The sequence below is a fragment of the Dromaius novaehollandiae genome, chromosome 23 (genome assembly GCF_036370855.1).
Source record: "Dromaius novaehollandiae isolate bDroNov1 chromosome 23, bDroNov1.hap1, whole genome shotgun sequence".
Lineage (NCBI taxonomy): Eukaryota > Metazoa > Chordata > Aves > Casuariiformes > Dromaiidae > Dromaius > Dromaius novaehollandiae.
The window spans coordinates 7,957,497-7,981,530 of NC_088120.1; the positions used below are offsets into that span (position 1 = coordinate 7,957,497).

The following is a 24,034-nucleotide window of genomic DNA, read 5'->3' on the forward strand; positions in this document are numbered from 1 at the left end:
CGCTTCCCCCCCCGCCCAGTCCGTCCCGGGAGCCCCGGGGGCCCCGTCGGAGCCCGGCTCCGGGGGGGGGGGCAGAGCGGGCCGGGCCTCCCCCCGGCAGCTCCGGCCCGCCGCGGTGCGAGGAGCCCGGGCCCGGGGAGGCGCCTCGCGCGCACCCCCGCTCCTAAGAGGGGGGCAAACATTAAAAATAACCCGCGCCGCCGCGGTGCCGGCGCGTTTTCCCCTAAAAAGGGCAGGAGCAAGCGCGGCGGGGGGCAGCCCGACGTGCGGGGGCCGCCGACGGCCCGGCCCCGGCTGCGCCGTCCTTGGCGGGGCCCCGCAGCGGGGGAACCCGCTGCTCCTCCGACCCTGCTTCCTATTTCGTTTAATCCTTTTTTTTTCGGACGAACGCGGTTCTTTTCGTTTCCTCCCCCCGGAGCGGCCGCTGCGGCCGGGGGGACGCGGGAGCGGTGCGGCTTGGCCAGGAAAATCTGTCCTGAGCCTGCGGGGAGGCTTCGGGGCCAGGAGAGATTTTTTCCTTTAATTGTAAAGAAAGATTTGTTTCACATCCCCCAGCACACAGCCCGACGCGGGCGGTGAGGTTTCGGGTCCGGCGACCTCCCCGCCGCCCGCTCCGGTGCCGCCAGCGCCCGGTGCCGTCCCGGGAGGGAGTTTGTACCGTTCAGTGCGACGGCGCGACCCGGCTAAACCGCTCGGCCCCGACCGCGGAGCGGGGGACTCATCCCCTCCGCGAAGGCAGCCGGCAGCGAGCGCGCTGAGCACCAGCGCTCTCATTGCGGCTGCGTCCGTACTGTCGGGGCTGCAGCGAGGGGGGATAAATGTCGCCTCAAGCAGCGCCCGCTCGTCCCGCTGCCGCCTGCCCCGCGGCGCCTTTCGTTGCGGCGGGACGACGGCGCGGCGGCCCCGCGCACATCGCTGCGGCCGAGCGGCTTCGTCCTGCGCCGGCGGAACCGGCCGCTGCTGCGCGGCTCTGCGCGCTGCCCGCTCCCCGCGGACGCTGCGGCCGGTTCCGCTTTTTTTTCGGGGGGGGGGGCGCAAAGCGGGGGGCGGCTGCTGAGCACCATTCGCCGGGGCAGCGCGCAGCAGCCCCCGCTGCGGACGCGGCTCCGCCGCCGGCTCTCCCGCCCCGTCGGCACCGGCGCCGGCACCGGGAGCGCTTTGCCGGGGGGCGGCGGGGGGGGGGCACTGCCTTATTCCCCCGCCGCTTCGCGCTGCGGCAGCTCCGGCCCCCAAACGGCCCCATCGCGCCCCAAAACCACCCGGCGACTGCGGCCGCCGCTGGCCCCGCGGCCCTAATAAGGAACCGGGCCCCGACGTGCGCCCGCCCCTCCGGTCCCAGCCCAGCGGGGGCGGGGCTGCCGCGCGGCCACGCCCCCTTTCCGCTAGGACCCCGCCCCCTTCGCCCCGAGGCCCAGCCCCTTCTGCCGGCAGGAGCGGGGTCGTGGGCGGGGCCAAGGGCCCACCCGGCCTCGCCATTGGCGCGGGGGCCCGTCAGTCAGGGCGCGGCCCGCCCCCCCGGGGCCGGCAGTAAATACGGTACCGAGCGGCGCAGCTGACACTTGGGAGCTGGTTTCGGGGCCGCCCGGCGCGGGGGACCCGGCTGCAGCCGAGGGCGCCGGGCGCGACGTGGCTCTGCCGGGGCTCGGCGCCGCCGTTCCCGGCGCTCGGCGGACGGGGCCGCAGCGAGGCCGCCGCAGGGAGCCGCCGCCCGCGGCCGCGTCCCGAAGAGCCGGGCGCCACCGGCCCCGCCGAGCCCGCCCGGCCGCTCCCTGCTCGCCGCCTCCCCGCGGCGCCGGCGGAGGACGGAAATCTGCCGGGACGGAGCGAGGCAGCGCGGGGCCCCGCTGCCGCCGCCGCCGCCGGCCGCCCAGCCGCCGCCCCCGTGGGGACCGGCGGGCCCCGCCGCGGCGCCCCGCCGCCGCCCCCGCTGCGGCAGCCCCGCCGCCGGCGCGCGGGGGGCCCCGGGCGCCTCCTCGTCCCCCCCGGCCGCGGCGGCTCCCCGACGCCCGCTGTTGTGATGCGTATTCCCGTAGACCCGAGCACCAGCAGGCGCTTCACACCCCCCTCCACGGCCTTCCCCTGCGGTAAGATGGGCGAGAACAGCGGGGCGCTGGGGGCCCCCGCGCCGGGCGCCCGGGCGCGGCCCGAGGTCCGCTCCGTCGTGGATGTGCTGGCCGACCACGCCGGCGAGCTGGTGCGCACCGACAGCCCCAACTTCTTGTGCTCGGTGCTGCCTTCGCACTGGAGGTGCAACAAGACGCTGCCCGTGGCCTTCAAGGTAAGGCGGGGGCTCCGCGGAGGGCCGCGGCTCTGCCGCGCCTCGGGCCCGGGGGGGCGGCGGTGCCCCCTGCCCGCTCCCCGCCCTCGGCACCGGCCCCCTCGCCCCTTCCCCTCCGCCCCTTTTCGTCTCCGGTCGCCCCTGACCGCCCCGTCCAGCGAGGCTTCTTTCGTGATTTTTAGTGAAGCCCCCGCGTTGCCCCGCGGTCACGGCAGCTCGGATGTTCCGCGCAGTTAGCAGCTCCCGGGCAGCTTTGAAGTTTAATGAGAGCGGCGGTTAATTACCTCCCCGGGAGGGAGCGCGCGGGGCGGGAGCGGCAGATCTGATCTGCGGGAAGCCAGCGGCGAGCTGCGGCGGCGGCTCCGGGCTGCGCGGCCCCCGCGGCTGCGGCTCCGCGGCGTCGGGGCGGCCCGGCGGGGCCCCGCGGCCGGCACCGGAGCGGCCCCGGCAGCGGGAGGCGAGGCGGGGGCAGCCCGCAGCCGTCGGGGGGCGGCTGGGCAGAGCGGGGCGGCCGGGCCCGGCGCCGGGGCCGTTGCGGCGCTGCTCCCCGGGCCGGGCCGGGCCGGGCCGGGCCGGGGGGGTCCCGCCGGCTCCCCGCAAGCTCCGCTCCGCGGCCGCGCAGCGCCGCCGGGTCCCCTCCAGCCCCGCGGTTCCCCTCGGCGGGTCGGGCCCGGCTCCGGGCGCGTCGCGGCCGCACCGCGCTCCGCAGCGCTTTTTCCGCCCGTTAAACAAAATAAAAGCGAAAGCCGCCCCCCATCTCCGCGGCCGTCCCTCGCCCCCCCCGGGAAGGGCCCTCGCGCCTTTTAACCCCCCTTTTTTTAAGCTCGGTCCCTCTCTCCCTCCTCCCCGGTTTGCAGGGTGACCCAGCTTCCTCGGGGGCTCGGATTGGTTTTGGTTTGGTTTTGTCTTTGGGGGTTTTTTGGTGTGCTTGTGTGTGTGTGGGGAATCGCAGGGTAGGTTAGCCCAGGCCGCAATTAATTTTAGCCTAAAATCCTCTCGCCCTGCCCTAGGTCGTAGCCCTCGGAGACGTTCCCGATGGGACGGTGGTGACGGTGATGGCCGGGAACGACGAAAACTACTCCGCCGAGCTCCGCAACGCCTCCGCCGTGATGAAAAACCAAGTGGCGAGGTTTAACGACCTCCGGTTTGTTGGGAGAAGCGGCAGGGGTAGGTACCGGCCGGGAAATGGTTGGATTTTTTAATTGGCGTTTTTTCGCTTTTTTTTTAAGCTTAGTTTTTATTTTATTTTAACGGTATCTTCTGCGCCAGCCGCCGGAGGTGGTTTCGCTGCTGCGGGCTGCGCCGCCGGGGCAGGGAGGAAACCCCCGGGGGCGGCGCGCCCATCCCCGGGGCGCCCGGGCGGCAGTGCGGGGCCGCGGCGGCGGCTCCCCGGCGGGGCTTCCCTCCCCCGGGACACCGGGACGCAGGCGGCGGGAGAGGAGGAGGAGGAGGAGGAGGAGGAGGAGAGGCAGGACACCGCGGGCTGGATGCGGCCGGGGGCTGGATGCGGCCGCACCGGGCCGCGGATCAGCGTTATCCCGCGGCAGATGCGGGTGCTGGAAGGGAAGGACAGTCCCCGGGGCGAGGGGGCTGCGGGACGCCGGCTCCCCCCGTCCAGCCTTAACCTGACCGCGCCGCCGCCCTGGGCTCCCTCCCTCCTGCCCCATCCCCTACAGCCCTGTTTTACCCGAATTTCAAATTCTATTTACACGATTTCAGCACCAAAACACACTGCGGATTGAGGCACTTAATTGTTCCTTTTTTTAAAAAAGGGAATACTATATTTTAACGGTCATACGGCAGCATTTTCTCAAAGCCTTCCAATGTGTATATACACCGTGTCGGATATATTTTTGACTTCTCCGCATTAATTAGAAGCAGCGATGTTACGAATTATTTGCATGTAATAACTGTTTACTTGTTCCTCTTTATGAAACTTGAATAGTTTACATTCTTTCATACATTTCCTTTTTCCTGTTGGCTCCTTCTCCAAGTTTCAGTTTCTTTAAAACTCTCCACTTAACTGGTTGCAGGTTGATGGATGGAAAATGTTTTTTCTTTTATGAATTAAGCTTTCATTTCTGTAATCAATTATTCTCTTAGGCTCTTTTCTTTTTTTATTTTTTTCCCCCTTCATTCTCCTTACACAAATTTCCAAACTGAGCGCAACCCAATCTCGGCTTGACTCTTGAATTCATTATTAATGTTCCTCCTCCGCGGCCCCGCGCCCGAGCTCTGAAATAACAGTAGTTTTCGGGCTCCCGAAAGCAGCGGGGTGGAGGGGCGGCTGCCCCAGCAGAGCCCTGGCCAGGGCTCGTTACACGGGTGGGCGCAGCTCCGGGGAGGGGAAGGGGAGCTCGCAGCCCCGCTGCATTAGCGATATAACCAAAATGCAATTTTTTTTACGCGCTCCCCTTTGCTTTGAAAAGCGGCACCGAAATAACGCGCGGCTCCGTGCGGCCGCCTCGGCCCCGCTGCGCGGGCGCGGAGCTGCTGCCGGGGGGGGGTGGGGGGGGCCGCAACGCGGCCCAGGAGCTCTGCGGCGAGTTTGGTGCTAAAAATCGTTTCTGTAGAATTTTTTTTAGCCCGGGTGTCACACTTGCTGTTTCGTGTTTGTCGTCTCAATCCCTGGCAGCTCGGTGCTGCCTCAGTCTGTTCCGGCAGAAATGCGGATTTGCTTCGAAGCGCTTTGCCGGAGCAGAGCCGTGTGCGGGTGTAAATGGTGGTGTAAATCCTGTGCGTGGACGTGGGCATTTGCAGACACACGCACACGCCGCCCCGCACCCCAGCACGGGAGCGCCCGGGCAGAGCGAGCTGCGAGCGCTCTGCAAAGTCGGAACCAAATCTAGGCTCGCTTGGGCGAAAATCAGCTGCAACGGGGCGGAACGGGGCGCTTTTTTTTTTTTTTTTAATTTTATTTTAGGTGTGTAGCGGCCGGGGCCGGGGCTGCTGGGTGCTCCTCAGCTGCCCCTCTCCCCGCAAACTCCCTCCTCCGTGCGCGAGGGGAAGGGAGAAGCCCGAGCTCCCCCGTTTCGCACAGCAGCAAAGAGGGTTTTTTTCTCTTCGTTTTCGCTCTTTTTTCCCCCCTTTGCTCAAACCCCGCCGCTCGCGTTGCGCCGGGTAAACCGAAAGCGCGGCGGCCGCGTCCCGCCCCGGCCGGGAGCCGCCGCACCAGCCCCGCGGCCGCTTCCCGCGAGGGCGAGAAACGAGGGGCTTTTCTTAAAATAAAAGAATAAAAAAGCCAAGAGGGGGCTGAGTAATAGCTGCCCTTTTCAATTCACGGGAGAGGATTTGTGAGAGGCGGCTCCGGCGCGGGGGGGACGGCGTCCAAACGAACGGGCCCCCCCGTTGCCTCCCCCCCCCCCGGGTTTCTCCCCACCTAGTTCCCCCCGCGCCCGGGCGCTGCGTCCCCCCGCGTTTTGCTCGCTCGTCGCCGCGGCGGTTTCCGCCCGGCAGCCTCGGCACTGCGGGCTGCAGCAGCGCGGCTCTGAAAGCCGCGTTGTCGGTGCAGATGTTTCGCTTCAGATTTTAAATTTTATTTGGAAAGATTTTTTTTAAAAAAAGTCCTTTTTGTGCAGAGAATCGGCTAAAGGCTTGGGCGTGTTTTGGTGCTATTCTGAAAGCCGAAGTGGGGCATGGATCGGGCTGGTTTCCATGCCTGCTGCTCCGTCTCCTCTAAAGCCGGTGTTTCCCCCCCCCCCCCCCAGCACTCCAGGAAAGAAATTTCCCCACCTAGGATAATTGCAGCATGTTTTCAGAAAGAAATACTTAAGATTTATTTTTTCTGTTGGCTCTAGCAGTGTAAATGCCGGCGGCTTGTGCCCTGGGGGCTCCCCGGGCTGCCCTGGCGGGGGGCGGCCGGGCTGCCGCGAGGCCGGTGCCGGGCAGAGGCAGCGGACGCGGTTCCCTGCCGCTCAGCGCAACGTGCAGCAAGAGCTGGAAAAGCCAAGGGGGCTGGATGGGGGCTTCCAGGAGGATCGGGAGGAATAATTCCTGGTGGCTTTTAATGGGGTTTGTGCTCTTGAAGCACCTGATGCCTTTGCAAGCCCGGGCGCGGGGCAGCCGGTGCAAGCGGGGGAAAAGGGGGAGCATTGGAGCACCAGGGCCCAGGAGGAGGCTGTGGGCGGAGGGGGCGACTCGGGGGCAGGACAAGGGACGAGAGGGGCAATCCATGATTCCTGTATCCAGGAAGGTCCCAGCTCCGGCTCCAAAGCGGCTCCAAGCCTCCGTCTGCCGGAGGCAGCTGGAGCCCCGGGGCGGCCGGCCGAGCCCTGCGCCTCGGCAGTAGCGGCTCATAAAATTAAACGATGTGCGCGGAGCAGTCCCCAAACGGGGACGTGTGTCCGGCTCGACTGCGGAGATCCACTCACGTGAAAATCCTCTCTTCTCTCCTTTTTCCCCTCTACCCCTTTCCCAACCTCCCTTAGGAAAAAGCTTCACCCTGACCATCACGGTGTTCACGAACCCCACGCAAGTCGCTACCTACCACCGAGCCATCAAAGTGACCGTGGACGGGCCGCGGGAGCCGCGCAGTAAGTGCCGCGGGCGGGCGGGCGAGCGGCTCCGGGGCTTTGGGACGGAGGGGATCTGGGGGTCCACCACGACTCGGGGAGCGCCGGAAAACCCCGCGGCATCGCCAGCTGGAAGCTCCCACCCGGCACGGAGCCGCCTTCGCGCCCGGCCCGGGGCTCCCGCGCTGCCGCCCCGGCACAGACAAAGCCCGGCTTGTTCCCGTCGCCTGTGGAGCTGCCGGTGCCCGCGCGGAGGGGAAGCGGTTTGGTCCCGCTAAATGCGCTCCAGAAAACGCGTTCTGCTGATGCTGTCGGCGGGCCGTCGGCGCCCCTTGATGCCGGGCCAGGCCGCGGGGCTGCACGGGGCTCGCGGCACGAGGCTTCGGTTTGGGCTGGGTTTTGTCGGAGTTTTTTCTCCTCCCTCTGTGATTTTTGTTTCGGGCTGCAGCGCTTGTTTGCAGAGCTCATTTGCACCGGCGACGGCGCTGGGTTTTGTTTGTTTTTGTTTAGCGCGAAGCAGGAGCAGCGTCGGGGCGGCGGGAGAGCGGAGCCGGGAGGGGGGAAGCCGGCAGGATTTTGTGGCCGGGAATTTTGCAATGGTGCAAGGTCGGGAATAGAAAGCAGGCTCCAATCTGCCGCATCAGGTGGCTTTTCTGATGATAGCCGTCATCGGCATCGCGAGGAATACGTAAACAGTAATCCAGGGCGGGAGAGCCGCCGCGCCTGGCGCTTGGTTTGCTCCGGCGTTGGGCGCTCGCCGGCCCCGGCTGACTCACCGCCGCCCCTCCCGGGTTTCACCCCGCTGCCGGGCTCGAGCGCGGGCTGCGTGATGCGGAGGCCGAAGGCTCCTTAGCCTGGCGGGGGCTCGGCTTGCTGAGACGCCGGTGCAGAGCCACCGGCCCTGGGTGCTCCTGCGGCACCGTGGCTGCTCCTCCTCCTCTTCCTCCTCGGAGGCCTCCAGGGCCTCGGCCCGGTGTTTCCCCTCGTCTTGCGCGGGCTGTGAAGGCAGATCCCTTCTCCATCCCTCCATCCCTCCATCCCTCCATCCCTCCATCCCTCCATCCCTCCATCCCTCCATCCCTCCATCCCTCCATCCCTCCATCCCTCCATCCCTCCATCCCCTGGACCTGAGCCGCTGAGACCCGAGCCGTGCGCTCTCCCCGCTGATCGGGTGGCCGTGGGGGCCGTGGGGGCCGTGCTCGGCTGCCCGGTGAGACCTCGAGGCTTAGGCTCGTGTTTGGTGATAATCTGCTCTTCCTCTGGGGAAATGCTGCTCTCCCGACCCCTTTATAATGCGCTTTATAACGAGCCTGGAATGAAGGAGAAAAGAGGGAAAGGGAAAAAAAAACCCCGGCCGACGGGCCCGCGGTGCCTCGTCCCCTCCCTCCCCGCAGAAAGCCGCCGCGGGGACACTCGCAGCCGCCCCTCGCTGCGCCCCGGCCCTTGAGCGGGGCTTTTAACTAAGCCGGGCCCAAAAAAGGCCTGAGCGGAGGCTGAAATCTGGCGGGCGAAGCATCCGGCAGCACCGCGAGGCCGGAGCGCCGCGGCGAGCAGCCCCGCGCCAAAGTCCCCGCTCGCTCCCGCCAGGTTTTATTATTTTATTTTATTTTGCTATTATTGCGTTCGGGTCCTTTGCGGGTCACATCTGGGGGGGAAAGGGCATTTTTTCAAGTTGACACCTTGCCGCTAAACAAGCGGCGCGCCGGGCGCCAAGTGTTGACACACTCTGTACAAACAGGAAGTAATAAAATACTTGAACTTCCTGGGGAATTTCCTCCTTTTTTTTTCTCTCTTTTTTTTTTTCCTCTCCTCCAGAGCGAGAGCCCGGCTCGGGCGCGCTGCACTTCTTCATCAACCCTTTTCACCCTCCTCCCAGCCTCCCCGGGCAGCGGTACCCCCTTCCCATCCCATCCCCTCGGAATTCATCTGCACAGCCCTTCTCCCCTTTTCCCTTTAATCTCTTTTCTCTTTTTTTTTCTCCTTTTTCTCCCCGTTCTTTGCTCTTAACCTCTCTCCTCTCCCCAATATCTCCCCTTTGCCCTCGCCCGCTTGTTTCCAACGCGTCGGCAGGGAAGCTGAGACCGAGCAAACTCGTTTCGTGCTCCCGGTCGTGCACAGCCCCCGGGGGCCGCGCGCTGCGGGTTTGGGGCGGTTTGGCCTCTTTTCTCCGGTTCCTCCGGCGGCGGGGAGGGGAACGGCTCCTCTGGGCGCTGCCTGGGCGGACGCCCGCCTCGCTCGCGGCTTCGTTATCCATCTCGGAGCCGCGGTGCCTCCCTGGCGCCTCGCCCCCGGCGCGGCTCCAACCCCCCCGGCAAAGGGCAGCGGCGGTTTCCTCCTTCCCCCCCCACCTTCTTTCGAGGTGCATCGGACTCGTCTCCTCCCGAGCTCTGGGCTCCCCGCGGACGGGACGGGACGGGACGCCTTGGCCTCCGTGGCCGCGCAAGTCAGGGTGGCCGCAGCGCGGTGACTCGCGGCGGGGGCTTCCCGGGGCCGAGCCCGGCCCGCAGCCCCGCGGGGCTTTTCGCCGGCAGCCCCGGCTCGTGCAAAAGCGGTTCCTTCCCCGGTGTCGCATTTTCATGCCTTGACAGCCGAAATGCCGTAAAAGTACGAAATGACGTGTTTGATATATCACGGAGCAGGTCATTTCCTTGCTGACTTTTGCGTTTATAATGTCTTTTTTTTTAAAAAAAAAAAGCATTGCGGGCTGCCGGCTGGGTTTCTGGCTCACTGGCAGGTAGCCACGACGGGCGGCATCTCTCCCGGGTGCTTCCAGCGCCGCGAATCCCTGACCCGGGAATCAAATCCGTCCCTTGGTCCTGCCCAGGATGCAGGGGGATGCAGGGCGCCCTGGGTGCCAGTTACCTATTTTACAACCTAAAATAGCGGCGCTGCCGCGGTGCCCTGGGTCCCTCCGAGCATCGCTAAGTCGTCGGAGGGTCTCGCTGTCCCGGAGAGCCGGGATGCGGAGCCGGAGCCGGGGCCGGGCCGGCGTTGCGCGACCGCCGATCTTATCTCGGCCGGGCAGGTTGCTGGTGGGGACGGGCGAGACTCGACCGGGAGACGTTTCGGTAATTAGAAGCAGGCTGGTTGCTTAAGTGTTCCTGCGGGGCGATGGGCTGGGTGTTATCTGGGTCTTTTTTTTCCCTCTGCTTGGCCTAAGCTGGATATAAATACTCAAATGTTTCCCAGTTTGTCCGGGAATAGTAAAAAAAGGGAAATGGCACAAAAAAAAGGGCAAAAGATAGATAAATAATCCAACGAGATCATTTAAATGAATGAATGACCTCATCCCTTCCTGGACGGTTATTTGTAGGTGTAAAATTGCTATAATTTGTTCTAATTTAAAATGCGGTACTTAAAAATATGCCGATTTCCCACTTCTCGAGAGCTGTTGCCTTCCCTGGGGAGGAAGAGGAGGAAACGGCGAGCGACAGACTTTCGCTTCCTTGCGCGCTGCTCGCTCCGGGCGCTCGCCGTGCTTTTCCCGGCCGGAGCAGCCCGGCGATCCCGCTGCACCGCTGCCGAAAGCCGGATGCTCGGGGGAGTCCGTGGCGCGGGGCGATGCCCACGCCGGCCGCGCGGGAGGGTTTCCCCATCCGTATCGCCCTGGCTGATGCGTTCTGATCCCGGCGGGGGATCCGAGCCCCGGGGAGGCCGTGCAGCACCGCGTTCGCCTGCGGAGGCAGTTGGGCCGCTGTCGCTCCGTGCATCCGCAGCAATTACCTTAAACTGCCTTCTCTTGCTTCTTAGAGGCTCTGCTCTGGGTTTAACCCCCCCGGGCCCGGTGCAGCGAGGGGAGTCGGGGCTCGGCGCCGGGGGGAGATCCCGCAGGGAGAGGCGCCCGGGTTTCCGCGGGCTGCGGTGCCGGCACGGGTGCGGAGGCTGCGCTCGGCGCGCCGGGATCGCGTCGCACCAGGCCTCGGTGCTACGGCTCGAGGCTGCAACCCTGGCCTGAAAAGCAGTATTAACAGACCAACCGGGCTCCAGTAAATTCACTCCTCTAATTATTTTATTTGCTGCATATAGTAAATTCCACCTCTCCTTTTATAATCGCCCAGTGCGTAGTAACTTCAAAATCATTTCACTTAAAAATGGCCAATATTCTCCAAGCAAAGCTGCGCAGGGGAGTCAGACCGGGGAAAGGATTTTTTGCTCGCATTGTACAAAGCAACCTTTGTTGAAATTGGTTTTGCAACACCTCCTGCTTCTGAAAGCTTTGGAAAACCCCAGGGCACGATTCTCAGCTGGGGTAAAATCGGCGTACTCGCTCTCGCTCTGGCTTCGGGGAAAAAAATTGCAGTCGGAGAAGTAAGTGGGCCGTGAGAGCGAGCGTGTCTGCGAGGGACCCAGCTGAAGCAAGAGGATGATCTAGCGGATGGGGCTCTTTGGAGAGCTAAGCCTCTCCTTGGAGGCTCTGCGGCACCGCGAGGATGCCCTTGAGCTTTGCTCCTCCTCGAAGGCGCAGGATTTGAAAGCTCGGGCGCACAGCGCACGGGGTTGCGTATTTAGAAGAAAAAAAAAGAAAAAAAGTCAATGCTAAAAGGAAAGTTTCATTTCAGGGAAGACAACAGCTAAGGGACCAGAACTATCAAACAAAACCGCAAGATCGCATCAGATGTCAGGGCAGGACACGTCGCGTTTCTCCCTCCCGAAAGGGCTTATCAGCACCACCAATCGCTTTAATGATGTGGCGGAGGGAGGAAGACGATTTGACTCAGAGCAAGACGAAATTGAGTTCCTAAGACCCTGCTCTTCTGCTGCCGGCGACCAGTCACCTGCTCTGAAATCCGCCAGAGATCAATCATATCCTGCAGCGGAAGGTGCTTAGACATGATTTTGCGTTATTTTATCTTACTCTTTTCAGTGAATCTGTACGTCGTAGTAGGAGAGCGGGGAGGAAGGACGGGTAAACGGGCAGGAGGAGAGGAGCCCGAGCGCCGTCTCGGTCCCCGGATGGTCGCGCCGAGGGCTCAGGCTCCTGGCGTCGGGGATGTTCACAGTCGAATGTCAGGGCTCAGCTCCGGCCGCGTCCCGGGGCAAAGCGGAAACCCAAGGCTCGGCATCCTCAAACCTGGGGGAAGTCTGGCTCCGACCTGCGTCGTGAGCACAGTCCCGGCCGGCACAGCGTTACTGCAGCCGCTTGGCCACCGAGACCCTCTGCAGCCTCGGCCGCGTTAGCTGTAACGTGGCGCGTTCCTCGCGTGGGTCCGGACCCAGCCGATGGTCCTGCAAGTCCTGGGTAGAGTCGCCTTAACCAGAGTCACCCAAAGGAATCTGATGCATTTGCCCTACTGGAACAGGTTCCCGCAGCTGGGAAAAACCAGCCGTACTGGTACCGCGCGGGTCCCACTGCAAGTTGTTAGACAGCAGGCAGTAACTCCCCGCCTGCCGCGACCCGGCACCTCCAATGCAGGCGTCTGAAGATGTGACCTCAGACGGGACTGAGGCAGCACCAGCTGGAGGTACTCGAGATCCCGCTGCTTCCTCCCGAGCACCCAGCTTTGAAATCTTTGAATCGGGGCTTTTGCCTAATTCCAGGAGAACTGGATCGCAGCCCAAAACTGAATTTTGCCTTCCTGGAAAGGGGAGCAACTGCAGAGAAGTCAGCGAGGCTAGTGGTTTTTACACCGGTTGCAAAAGCGGCTGTATTTCCCACGGATGTACGCTGAGCTGCTGGTTTACAACACTTGGGTGAAATTTCCACATCTTCAATCAAAACTTTAAAAAAACCTCCTAATTCATCCTGCAACCTCCAAGTTGGATTTTCAAAGGTTTTTAAGCATTAGAAGGTGCAGGAAAGCACTCGTGGGAATTCTCAGCAGTGCCTCAGCAGGCTAAATGCTTAAATCTGAAGAACTTTGCCCAGTTTATTGCTGAGGATCCCACGAGGAGCTCTGAAGTGCTTAAATATCTTTGCAAATCCAGGAAGACTCAGTTTCCCTGCTGAAACCCTGGGAATGAGGAGCCCGTGTCCTTCAGGGACCGGCACCTAAGCTGCACCGAAAGATGAGATTGATGTCCCTCTCGATGCGAACGTGGGCCACGGCTCTTGCATCTCAGGAGCTTTGGAGAAGCAGCCCTCAATTTCTGTTTGAACATCTGCATTAATGACTGGCTTTGGTTTCCCTCCAGAAAGACAAGCTGTTGGGGACGCCGGTATGATAAAAGGCCACGAGTGCAGCCGGGTCCGTCAGACGGTGCCCCGTGTGCAGCCCTCGGGCGCAGGGTGGGCAGGCAGAGGCAAAGCCAAGGGACTAACCCGCAAGCGAGAGGAGATTAGGGGCTCGCGAGCCCAGCTAATCAATACCAGGCTGCGTATAACGAGCACCTCTCCCACTGCTGTAGCTTCAGACAGTAAAAACCTACTGTAAATGCAACATATCTCCGTGCTTCCTGCCAGCTGGCAGCGAGCCAGCACATTTCCTTCAAAAAGAGGGATATTTATTTTCATCCTTTCAGAGGCAGCCAATTCATCTCAGACCACCACCAGCTAAAAAAGCTTTATAAATTAGCAACCTCTTTTTTAATTCACTTCCCCCCCCCGCCCGCCCCAGTCAAATATTATTTTCCTTTCGTTGTTCGAGTCGGTGTAAACCCTGTGCCAGGACACGCGAGCCGAGGCGCATTGCGACACACTCCCCTTTCTCTCAAAGCCGGGGAAAGACAGTAGCGGTAGTGTCTCACGAAAGCCAGAGGAAACCAAAGCAAAGGCTCGCCGTGACTGATTCCCCTTCCAAATGGCGTAAGCAGGCCAACTTCAAACGTGTGAATAATGAGTTATCTGTGCTCGACTTTGTTCGGCAGCAGCAGAGATGGTTCCCCCTAACATTTTCCTCCTTTCCTTTTGCTCCCTCCTGTGAACTTCTGGGCTTGACTTTCAGAAGCTGGTTGAAGCAGCGCTGGCACTCGCCGGTCGCTGTTGCTCCGCGGAGGAGCTCGGTGGAGATCTCCATCTTCCTCTGTGCAGACGTCAGGTTTGAGTCGCTTCCAGCCGCTGACGCTGCCCGGTTCCCGCTCCCGTGCCGCCCTTCCCTCCCCTCTCTCGGTGGTCACGGGGCTCTCCACCAAGTTCCTCTTGGCTGCAAGTTTCCCTGTGCTGAGTCTTGAGCCAGAGGTGGGTTTCCGAGGGAAATCTGAGGGATGTTCAGCCGCGTTTTGTGTTACAGGTGTGCCCAGATAAAAAACGCCCGAGCGTCTGCTCGAAGTGACAGGCCCGATGGTCCCACAACACGAGCGCTTCCCATGTGGCTCCGTTCTGGAGCGCGTGCTGGACGCGATAGCCTAGCCGAGGCTCAGGCCGGGAACGGACTGGTGTCTCTCTCTGAAGCACCTATTTTGAGGACTACAAGAAGGATTTGAAAGGCGTTTTGTGCATTGGGCCGAAGTTTTATCCGCTGCCGGTTGCTTTCCTGTGGCCCGTCCTCGTGGACACGTATAGACGGAGCCATCGGGTTGTGCGCAGCATGGACGCACGAATTGCTCCTGGTTAGCTGCTTCCTCCGCGAGTGCCGGGGGGGGTTTGCTGTTAATATTTGAGCAGTGCCTTGGGGGAGACAGGGGAGAAGCTCGGCGCCGGAGCCGTGCTGCAAAGGGGGACGCGTGAGATGCTGAGCAGCAGCCGGTGGCTGGGCGCGAGCTGCTGCCGCAGCACGTTAGGGCAGAGGCGCTTTGCCCCAGACCGTGCTACCGTCTCCTCCTCAGCGGAGCGAAGGAAATGATCTGCAAATGTGCGTGTTAATGAACGTCCCCCCCGAGCCGCGCTGCTCCGCGTTTCCTTTGCTCCAGCTTGCCGCCAGCACCTCGCAGCAAGACGCCCGGGGAGGGCCAAGCCACTTCCCACCATCTGCTCTCCCTTCCTTTGGTAGCACGGGGCTGCAGGAGGGGGACGGGGCGGACGCGATGCCCCAGTCCGACCTCGCTGAGGGAGGAGGATGGGATGCGCGGCTCTGGCAGTAACTCCATCTGCAGCTCACCCTAGCTAAGCTGGGGGACCAGGACCCCGCGTTCCTGCAGGCGCCGGGGTCTTGCAGATGGCCCCAGTCTCTGTATCGGGCTGCATGAAATCTGCTAACTCTGTGCTTCTGGCATCATTCAAGCCATGACGTTCCTGGAGGTCCTTTCCTCATCAAACTTGCGTTCTGCATCTCGGTAATTTAGGGAAATAAGCAGCTTTTGCTGAATGCCGTGAACCCCCCCCCCCCCCCCCCCCGCTGCCTGAAAACCCCTTCCAGGTTCCCATTTTGGAGGCTGTGTCAGGTTGTGCAGTGCTCTGAGGAAGAGCAGGGTCTACTCGGCCTTTGAAATGTTTTAATGCAGAAAGCATGTCTTTAAATCGGGGCTTTGAGGGCCTGAGCTCCCTTGCCGCATACACTGTTTCGCTGTCTGCCTTCCAAGGAAACACCCAAAACTGCCAGTATGCTTCTTATTACTGGCCTAAAGCGTCAAATTCACATGGCTTCTTCCAGCTGGGAAATGTTCAATGGGCTCGTTTGTTTGATATGCTGATACAGATCTTGTTGCTACATCGGGATCTAAGGTGATCTGTCAATGTTTACATCATGTCATATTGAATATCATTTAGCTGATTCAGAAACTCGATCCGTCTCTAAAACCCCTTCTCTGTTGACAAGAAGTGCCTAGGGCCAGTAGCTGCCATCACTTTAGAGCAGTAAAGGCTGTCGTTTCCATAAATATTGAGCTGCAAGCGAATGCTAGCACAGTCGAAAATGCAGCCGTGCTGACGAAGGGGGAGGAGGGCTGAGCGCAGAGTGAAACGCGGGCGAAAACCCAGCGGAAAGTCTCCAGCGCGGCTGCAGGTTGCACACCCAAAGGTCGCCCGCCGGGGCGATTAAGGCTTCTCTGACCGATTTCTTGGGACAAGATCTGGAGCTGCTCGAGCTCGACTGAAAATCCGCCCACCGACCTTGGTAGGCTTTGAGTCAGTCCTTGGTTTAAGCTAGAAACCACCTTCCTTCTCTCTGCTGCTGCTCATCTGACAGTGTTGGTTTCCTCTGCGTGACAGCTGTGGGTAGACGAGGAAGGGCTCGTAATGAAGCGAGCCGCTGTAGAAATTCAAGAGCTCAGGTCGTTCTGATGAAAGAAACCCATTAATAGCGATTCTCTCTTGCGTGACAAGTCTGACGTCCTTGCCGTAAGCAGCGGCGGGCAGGAAGCCCTGGTGAGACGGTGTGTGCCGGCAGCCTTGGGAGCCCGCCGAGGTGGCGGGTTTTAGCGCCTTCGCTTAGCGCTGCTCGGTGCCGCCCGTACGGATGAGGCCGCGGCACTGCGGGTGTCCGTCGGAGAGGGTCTGGGGAGAGCAGGGAAAGGTGCTTATCGCACCACGGCTCTGCTCTGGGCTTTCCCTCCCGGGTGAGCCCGGGTTTGCCTTCACTTATATTTGTGTCTGTTTTTCTACTTTCTTTCTATCGGGCTCAGAGCCCCGGGGCCGAGCCTGCGCCCAGCGAGCGCGGTGACCCAGCCGCCCCGGACAGCCCCACGCGGCCCTCCGCGGAGCTGCACGGTTGAATAATCTTTGAAAATATTATCAGCACAGAGATCACTTGATTTATTTTTCAGGATTTTCTCTGTCACATGCCAGCTCCTGCTGCAGGATGGGGTTTCAGCTGAGCTAAGGGCGGATAAATTAATTTCTATTACGTTTCTGCGGGACTTGGTCTTTGAAGTCCTTTTGGCTTCTTTGCTAACCCCGGCCTGAGAAACTGAAAAACGTAAGCTATTTTTCACTTTGCACGTTAAAATGTGCATTAAAATAATAAAATGTGGGCCAAAACAAGACACCTCGCTGCACACGCTCTGCCCCTTGGGGAAAGAGCACGTATCGTGTGACAGACGCTGCTGGCGTCTCTGAAGGCCCTCAGATAGCACAGAGATGCCTGAGGTCTAGGGACACGCAGAGACTAGACGAGATCTTTTATGGTGTCGATTTGAGGTTTCCTTGGTTTGCTTCACACAGGAGGGAAGATACTTTTTCAGAATACCGCCAGGCCTTGCTTTCTGCTGCGAATCCTTTCTGTCCGAGTCTTGCTCTCTGGTGTCGGCCCGTTTTAGCTCCGTTGGGGGTTTCACCCAGGCGGGTCTTATCCAGGGGGAGATGGTGCAGCTCACCTGGACGTGGAGCTCAGCGGGAAGCGCCGACGTCCCCCCAAGCCTGCGACCGGGCTCGCTTTGCTGCTGGGACCCGTGCCGAGCCGTGCCGAGCTGAGCGACTGCAAGATTGCAAGACAGCAGGCACCAGATTTAAGGAGGGGGAAGTCGGGGGACTTTCTGCGCCTTCGCTATAAATCGACGCCAAGCCCACGCTAGCGATGCAGGGGACGGGAAGGAGGGCGCACGCAGGAGGCGGCTCTGCTCCGCGCCTGCCGGGTTTCACGGCATCCCCTTTGGAAAGCCACTGGAGCCGGCTCCGGGGCGGCACGGGAGGGCCGGGCAGAGCACAGCCCAGCTGCATGAGGGCTCCCGGCCAGCTCTGCTCCTCCGTTGTGCCGGCCTCCGAGGAGCAGAGCGGCAGGGCCGAGGCGCTGCTCCCGGCACTCCTGCTCTGCCGTTCTGCAGCTCCCCGGGCTCCGGCCCTGCTGCGGGGCTCGACGTGGGGGGAAGCAATGGCTTTGCCTTCCCCGTGCTGAGCCAACGCCGCAGAAAAGAGTCTGAATTCAACATTTCCTTGCTCATTCCCCGGTCACCGAATCACTGTCTGGGGTGATGGGGTTTTTCCCGGCTTGCCTGCCTTTCCCTTTCTCCGGCGGTGCAATCTCCAGCGCCGGCGGTCCCCGATGTGCCGCTCGCGGGGTGGCCGTGGGCCCCGGCGCGGGTCAGGCTGATCCGATATCAGACTCTCTCCTCGTGTTGCAGGGCACAGGCAGAAGCTGGAGGACCAAGCCAAGCCCTTCGCCGACCGCTACGGGGAGCTGGAACGCCTGCGGCAGTCCATGAGGGTCACCCCGACGGCCGCCACCCCCCGCGGGCCCCTCGGCACCCCCAGCCACTTCGGCTCCCAGGCACAAACTCCAATACAAGGTAACTGGCCGCACCGGCCCGGCAGCAACCTCCACGGCCGCGCGCCGCCGGCTCGGGTGAAGAGCCTTGAGGACGGGCCGGGAGCGATTCGGTTGGGTTTCGTGTCCCTCGAAGCCTTTCGGCTCCCGTTGAACAAACAGATGCCAGAACTTGGCGGCTGGATCGTAACCGCGGGCGATTTTGCTCCGCGCAGCGTCTGATGTGGGGTCGCGGGAGAAACCGAGCAGCCGTTTCTGTAGGAATGCGAGGGAGATCTAAGCAAGGTTTCTGAATCCAGTAGCTATTTCGACATGAACGTGCCCATGTAGACGGTTAAGCATCGACCAGAAAGGGTGTATTGCACTTTACATGCTAATCCGGATGGTTTCTTATCTCGTTGCATCGTGCTTATGTCAAGTCTGGTGATCCACCACCTAACTGCAGCAGAGTAACTCCCCGAGAGTTTGCACACCTGCATGCACACACACACACACACACGCGCACACACACACACACACACTGCATGGGCTTTGCTATTCCCATATTTGCAGTCAGCATAGCTGAGCCCTCAGGCGTTCCCCGGGAAGCTGCATCGTAGCTTGTTGCCAGGAAAGATGTAGGAATTGCCGCTGGTCCTCGAGGTATTTACCCGAGAGAGGTTGGTCTGCTCGTTCCCATGCCTCTGAATTTCCTCCCCAAACTGGGCACTGCACTGGAAACTATCCAGGTGCTTGGCAGTCCTGGTTTCCTGGACTTCCCAGCACATCCAAACACCACCACGATGTATTAAGAAAGCCTTTTCTCCTGTCTGTATGTCACATGTGCTCCTTTTCCCTGCAATTTTAGTCCTGTTGCTGTTTGCCTTTGAAAATCAGCAGAGATACTAACAGGGATTTAAGGGATGTAAATTCAGCTGGCTGCACTTTGAGTTTTGGTGAAAAAGTGGCCCTATCAGAAGGTTTCGGGCCTAAAATTTTCAAAAGCCTTTATGTTGCAATTTCAAAAGTGATGCAGATGTGTGAAAACCTCGGTGTCGTTGGCAAAGAGGGTGTCTCTGGTGCAAAAACATGTTTGAAAATGTTACCCGAACTGTAGAAGCTGCCCTGCTCCTCCCAACCCAAAATTACAGCGAAAGTTTAATTTATTTCTCCTTGAAATGCAAATGTTTCTGCTTGGAATTTTCACTGATATTGGCGCAGTTAATGAAAAGAACCCAAGCAGTTTGTGCAGGATTAGCGTGAGGTTTTATTGAGAGAGAGAAAGAGTTTCATAAGCGCATCTAATTGGCTCTATAATAAAGAGATTCTTGGAAAGAAAGAAAAAAAGTCGTATATTTTAAATTAGCACGGTCCCCTGTTGCGCCAGAAACTCAAACGGTGCCGTTTGGAGCAAGTGCAAAGGATCAGGTGATGACACAGATTCAAACAGAAAAATGAAGCTGGCCCCAGTTGCTCTCTGTGCCAAATTCCAAAATGTCAAGCGACAGCAGGAGAGGAGACACACAAAATTAGTCATCTAAAACTGTTCCTGCAGGGTAGATCCGATGTACCGGGAACGCTGCAAAACATAGTTCGTGCACCCTCCGCTCGTGGCTACGTTGTTTTCAGCTTGGAGGAGCTGCCTTAAAATTATAGTTACTGTGGATTCATACTGGCCTAACTGGGAGCAGAATCGGTTTAGCAATTTTAATCTCAGCTGTGTCCTTTTGACACAGCACTAGCTATAACCAATAATAATAATAAAAACCCACCCTTCTCGCACACACACAGCTTATTCACAAAGATCATAATTTTTACCCGAGCAAGTGGAGCCTGGCCTCTGCCAAGAACAACACAGGAGTTAACAGGCCTGTAATTCTCGCGACTTGGCACGTTCTTAGGTAACGCACATGAGAAGCCGATTAGCAAAAGCATAACGAGATATAGGTTAGGAGGGACAAACAGGGCAGCCTGCAGTTCCTCCGGCCCCAACTACCATTTACTCCAGCGCTTCCCAAGCCTGAGCCGTATTTAGGTTTCCCTCGGCGCGGCGAGGCGGCCGGTGAGCGGGGTGTCCCTTAGCGAGCCCCCGCGGCCCCGTCCCCGTGGTCCTGCGGGATCAGAGCGGCCGGAGGCTGAGCTCCTGCCCGGATGCTCAGGACCCCAGCAGGGAGCTGAGCCCGCTCCTCTCCTCGCAGCGTACCTGCTTGCAGCCCCATCAAATGACGCCCTGCCCGACCCGCGACCCCCCCACGGGCGTCCCGGGCAGCCCCCAGCCTTGCCTGCCCTGGGAGGGAGGCCACGTGGCTCCGGGGGAGATCACAGCAAGGGCGCGGGTGTAAATGGGAGGCGGATCTGGCCCTCAGCCGTTTCCCGAAGACTTTCAGTAAAGCAGCCCCTGGAGGTTATAAATAGCCCCTGCGTAAAATGATCATCCTGAGGTTAAATGGTCTCAAACCAAAAACCTCCCGGTAAGAGAAAACCAATCGCTTCTGAAGGGCATGCCAGGAAACATGGGAGGAGAGGGTGCCCAGCACTGTGGCCACACGGGTCAGATCCTGCGCTTGCACTGGTTTCACACTGCTGAGCGTCAGTTTATTTTGGTGGCTTTGCTTTTACTTTACACCTTGCGGAGAAGAGAATCAATCCCTTTGCATGCCTGCGTGCAAATTAATTTACTCCTCCAACTAGTCCTCCACAGAGCAGATTTCATGCTCATTTCCACTGCTTTTTGGGGAAAAAAAGAGTTATTCTGTGTTCCCAGAGCGTAGCCATGATGAGAACCTGGCCTGGACAGGTGGGACAGGCACGGCCCTCACGTAGGATAAGCCCACGCTGCTCCCCTGGCTGCAGCAGAGCAGAGCCATTTGCCTCCACTGAGGATTTGGCCCAATACTTCTGCAGCGAGGTCTGGAAAATCTGAGGTTTTGAAATCCCGGCTCTCCCGTCGCCACAGCGAGACACCACGCTGTCATTAGGATGGCTTGAAATGGTTGCTTATTATGGGGCACGCCAAGCCAGAGCCTTGCGTGCTTGCTTCATTTCAAGTTTTGTCTTTTAACTTAAAAAAAAAATCAAGGAGCTCTCAAAAGTGAAGCAAGATGTTAAAGGAACTTGCTTGTGCCTGCCTTCAGCTGCTTCTCGAAGCCCCAGCGACTGGGGAAGTGGGATGGTGACACACATCCTCCTGGGGAGACCTGAGATGGTCCTGGCAGCCCCCTCCTCTGCGCGCGACACTTTGCCCTGGCCCCTGCTTTCAGTCGCGGTTCATGCTGAACCATTTTATTCGCATTGCAACAGAGCGGGACCGCCCACGCAGCCGGCTCCTGCGTTCTAGCTTTGCGGTGGAAACATCTTCAACCACTCAAAAGCAATTGTGTGCACTGTCCAGCAACATGTAGGGGCCTTGTGTACATGAGCACAATTGCAAAGTGATTTTAAATTTGATCTACTTAGTAGCAGAGCGAGTTGGCTTGATTAATGCACTTAACATCTCTTTACACGCCTCTTTATATTGCTCTGGCGAAATCAAATTCCCTTGACTTCACAAGGAGAACAGTAAATGCTGGATCCTTTTGCAAACTCCATCCTGCCTCTCCCAGCCTCAGTGTCTGCTAAACGGTTTTGGAAATGTTGTCCTTGCTGGTGAAGAGCTTTCAGATTGCCTGATCTGGAAACTGCACAGTTTTAACCAGCCTGATTTCCAATCCATTACTGAAAGCCAGTGCAACATTTTTAATGTAGGCCAGGCATCAGCAGAATGCTTCACCATATGCATTTAAAGTAAAATCTCTCTCTCTTTTTCTTTTTAAATATACATTTTTAAAGTATTATATTACTTTTAAGAAGCCTCTTGGCATAGGCAGCAAATGCCCTATTGTTTCCGAAATGCAACGTGGCTGCTCTGAGGTTAAGTTCTGAATTATGGGCCCAGCAAATACACTGAATTGCTGCTTCCTAATCCCTGTCTAGATCGACTTATGGTTTCTTTAAAATATCCGTTTCTTAATGGATAAAAACATTCTACCATGGGCAGAGACTAAATTGTTTCCAAAGGAAGCTAGGCAAGCATTAGTGGGAAGAAAACATATTGTGGGATTCAGCTTCAGCCTCAAAGGAAGGAACACGCTTAAGATGGGTTTCCTGCCTCCTTTCAGGCTCTGAATGCTCTGTGCCTATCTTTAAACTACTTTTCTGCTCCTCTCAATTACATTTGCCCACTGGACGATGGATGTCCCTTAAATTAATTTGCCGTATAATGGTCAAAGATGAAACATGAGCCAGCGCTGTACTGGAGCATCCCTGGAGAACGAGTCCAAGCACCAGGGACCGCTGCATTTGCCACCGATGTGCAGCCACCTCCGTTTCCCCGCCACAGCGCAGGTGCTGCTGTCGTGCAAAACAGCAAACAGCACGCAGCGAGCCTGCCTCAACCTCCTGAACACGCTGTGGGCTCGTCGCTGTCCCGGCATCGCGAGCGCTGTGCAGGGCCCCTTGGCAGCGGGACGCTGCTGCGAGTTGCAGCCCCCGGCCGGGCTGCTGGGCTGCGGCGCAGGGCAGGAGCCGGGTCTCGTACCATCCCCTCCCGATCGGCGTGGCATGCTGCGCCGGGTTTCCCATGGCCTGGTCCAAACCTGCTCGGCAGGCAAGGTGGTCTAGCTGCAGGCTGGGTTGTAAATTCAGCTACTTCCTTTTATGTAGTCAGGGCTTGTTAATTTTTTTAATACCCTTTGAATACAGGTAAAGAGCAAAGCGCAGGCAGGCCAGAGGGAGTGCCTGCAATCAAAGTACTGCTGCAGCTCCTCTTCCCGCTCAGCCCACCCACCCGCTCCACTTAGCACCGTTAGCTTCTTCATTAGCTTTGCGGGACAGAGCTGGCGGGGGGGGCACCTGACGCACCGCGTGGCAGGCCGGGCCGGGCCGGGGGGACGTGGGGCAAGAAAGGGCGGTGGGATGGCGAGGGAAAGAGAGAGTCTGTCGCAGGAGAGGAAGCTGGAGCAGCGTGGCTTGTTTAGTCTAGCAAAAGGCAGGCTGGGAGCGAAGCTGCTTGCTCTGTATAAATACATCCAGGGGGTAAACATCGGGGAGGGAGAAGAGCTAATGTAAGCTTTGAAGGACAGCGTTGGCACAAGAGATGGGTCTGAGCTGGCCCTGAATAAATGCAGAGCGGCTGTTAGAAGCGAGGTCCTGCCCAGAAGGTCGGGACAGAGGGACAAGCCTCCAGATGGCCCTTGAGGAGTTTGCAGAGGAGGCTGTGATGTGGCGCATGATTCACCAAGCCGGGAATAGACGGGAATGTCCCTGGTTCACTCGCTTGCCCTCTACAGCGCGGGGTCTGTTGCCCAGTGTGTTTGGGATCTGATTGAAAGTGCTGGGAAAGGACCAGGAGGGTGATGTTCAGTTCATGGTGCTCATCTGCGGGTAGGTTTGGGGGCTGAGAGTGTCTGCACAGAAGCATACGCTATTTCAAGAGATTTAGACAACTGAGTAGCAAATGTGCTCGGCAGTGTCGAGGTGGTGCCTTGCAGTGCTGCGAAAAGCTACGTGTGTGTTGTTGTGTTTTGGTTTGGGGTTTTTTTTCTTCAGACTCTGCAGAGGAAGTACTTGCACCCGGTTCGTGAGCTACTTATATCAGATATAGAACAATTGCTCCATGGGCGTGTAACAACGGATGCTGTTCACACCCTCATTTTTTTCAACACCTCCCCCCCCCAAAAAAAAAAATAATTTTTGCTCTATTTTTCACAGGGTGGGAGGAAGGGGCCGTTTTCTTTTTTAGTTGGCTCTGACTTGGAAACGAATGAACTTGTTCACATATGTGACAGAGGCGTGAGAGCGTGCCTGCATGCGTGGGCGGGGAGGAGAGCAGCACCTTCTCTAGAGATGAGCTGTGTCTTCAGGGACTGCATCTCCTGCACCTTCCCTTACTGAGCACATTTGCTACGTCTTTGGCCACCTGCCTCTTCTTGCTCCCCAGTGGAGCCATTATGATAACGGGAAGGAAGCAGAGAGGAAGAGAGGTCAGAAAAATGTTGAAAGACAGCTTAGAGGTCCAAGCATCACAGAAACTAGAAGAGAAAAATAGTTGGCTGTATATATAAAGAGAGAATTTCTGTCCCTCGCTCCATCTCGCACATGCGTGAGTATTATACACATAAGCATAAAGTATCGTTAGTGTTTACGTTGTCATCAGTCATCACAGCACAGGGCAGGAAGGGAGATTCCCCCTCGCCCCGGGCAAGATTTTTCATGAC

General features: G+C 59.1%; 1 protein-coding gene across 1 annotated transcript in view; it reads left to right on the forward strand.

Annotated features, from left to right (window-relative positions):
• Positions 1–1,969: 1,969 nt before the first annotated feature.
• The window catches only part of RUNX3 (RUNX family transcription factor 3), a 31,294-nt gene continuing 9,229 nt past the window's right edge, over positions 1,970–24,034 (forward strand). The window contains exons 1-4 of the mRNA XM_064525078.1: positions 1,970–2,278; positions 3,289–3,445; positions 6,706–6,810; positions 17,659–17,823. Coding sequence (XP_064381148.1) covers positions 2,018–2,278; positions 3,289–3,445; positions 6,706–6,810; positions 17,659–17,823 — 688 coding nt within the window. The 5' untranslated portion in view covers positions 1,970–2,017. The remainder of the gene's footprint in view (positions 2,279–3,288; positions 3,446–6,705; positions 6,811–17,658; positions 17,824–24,034) is intronic.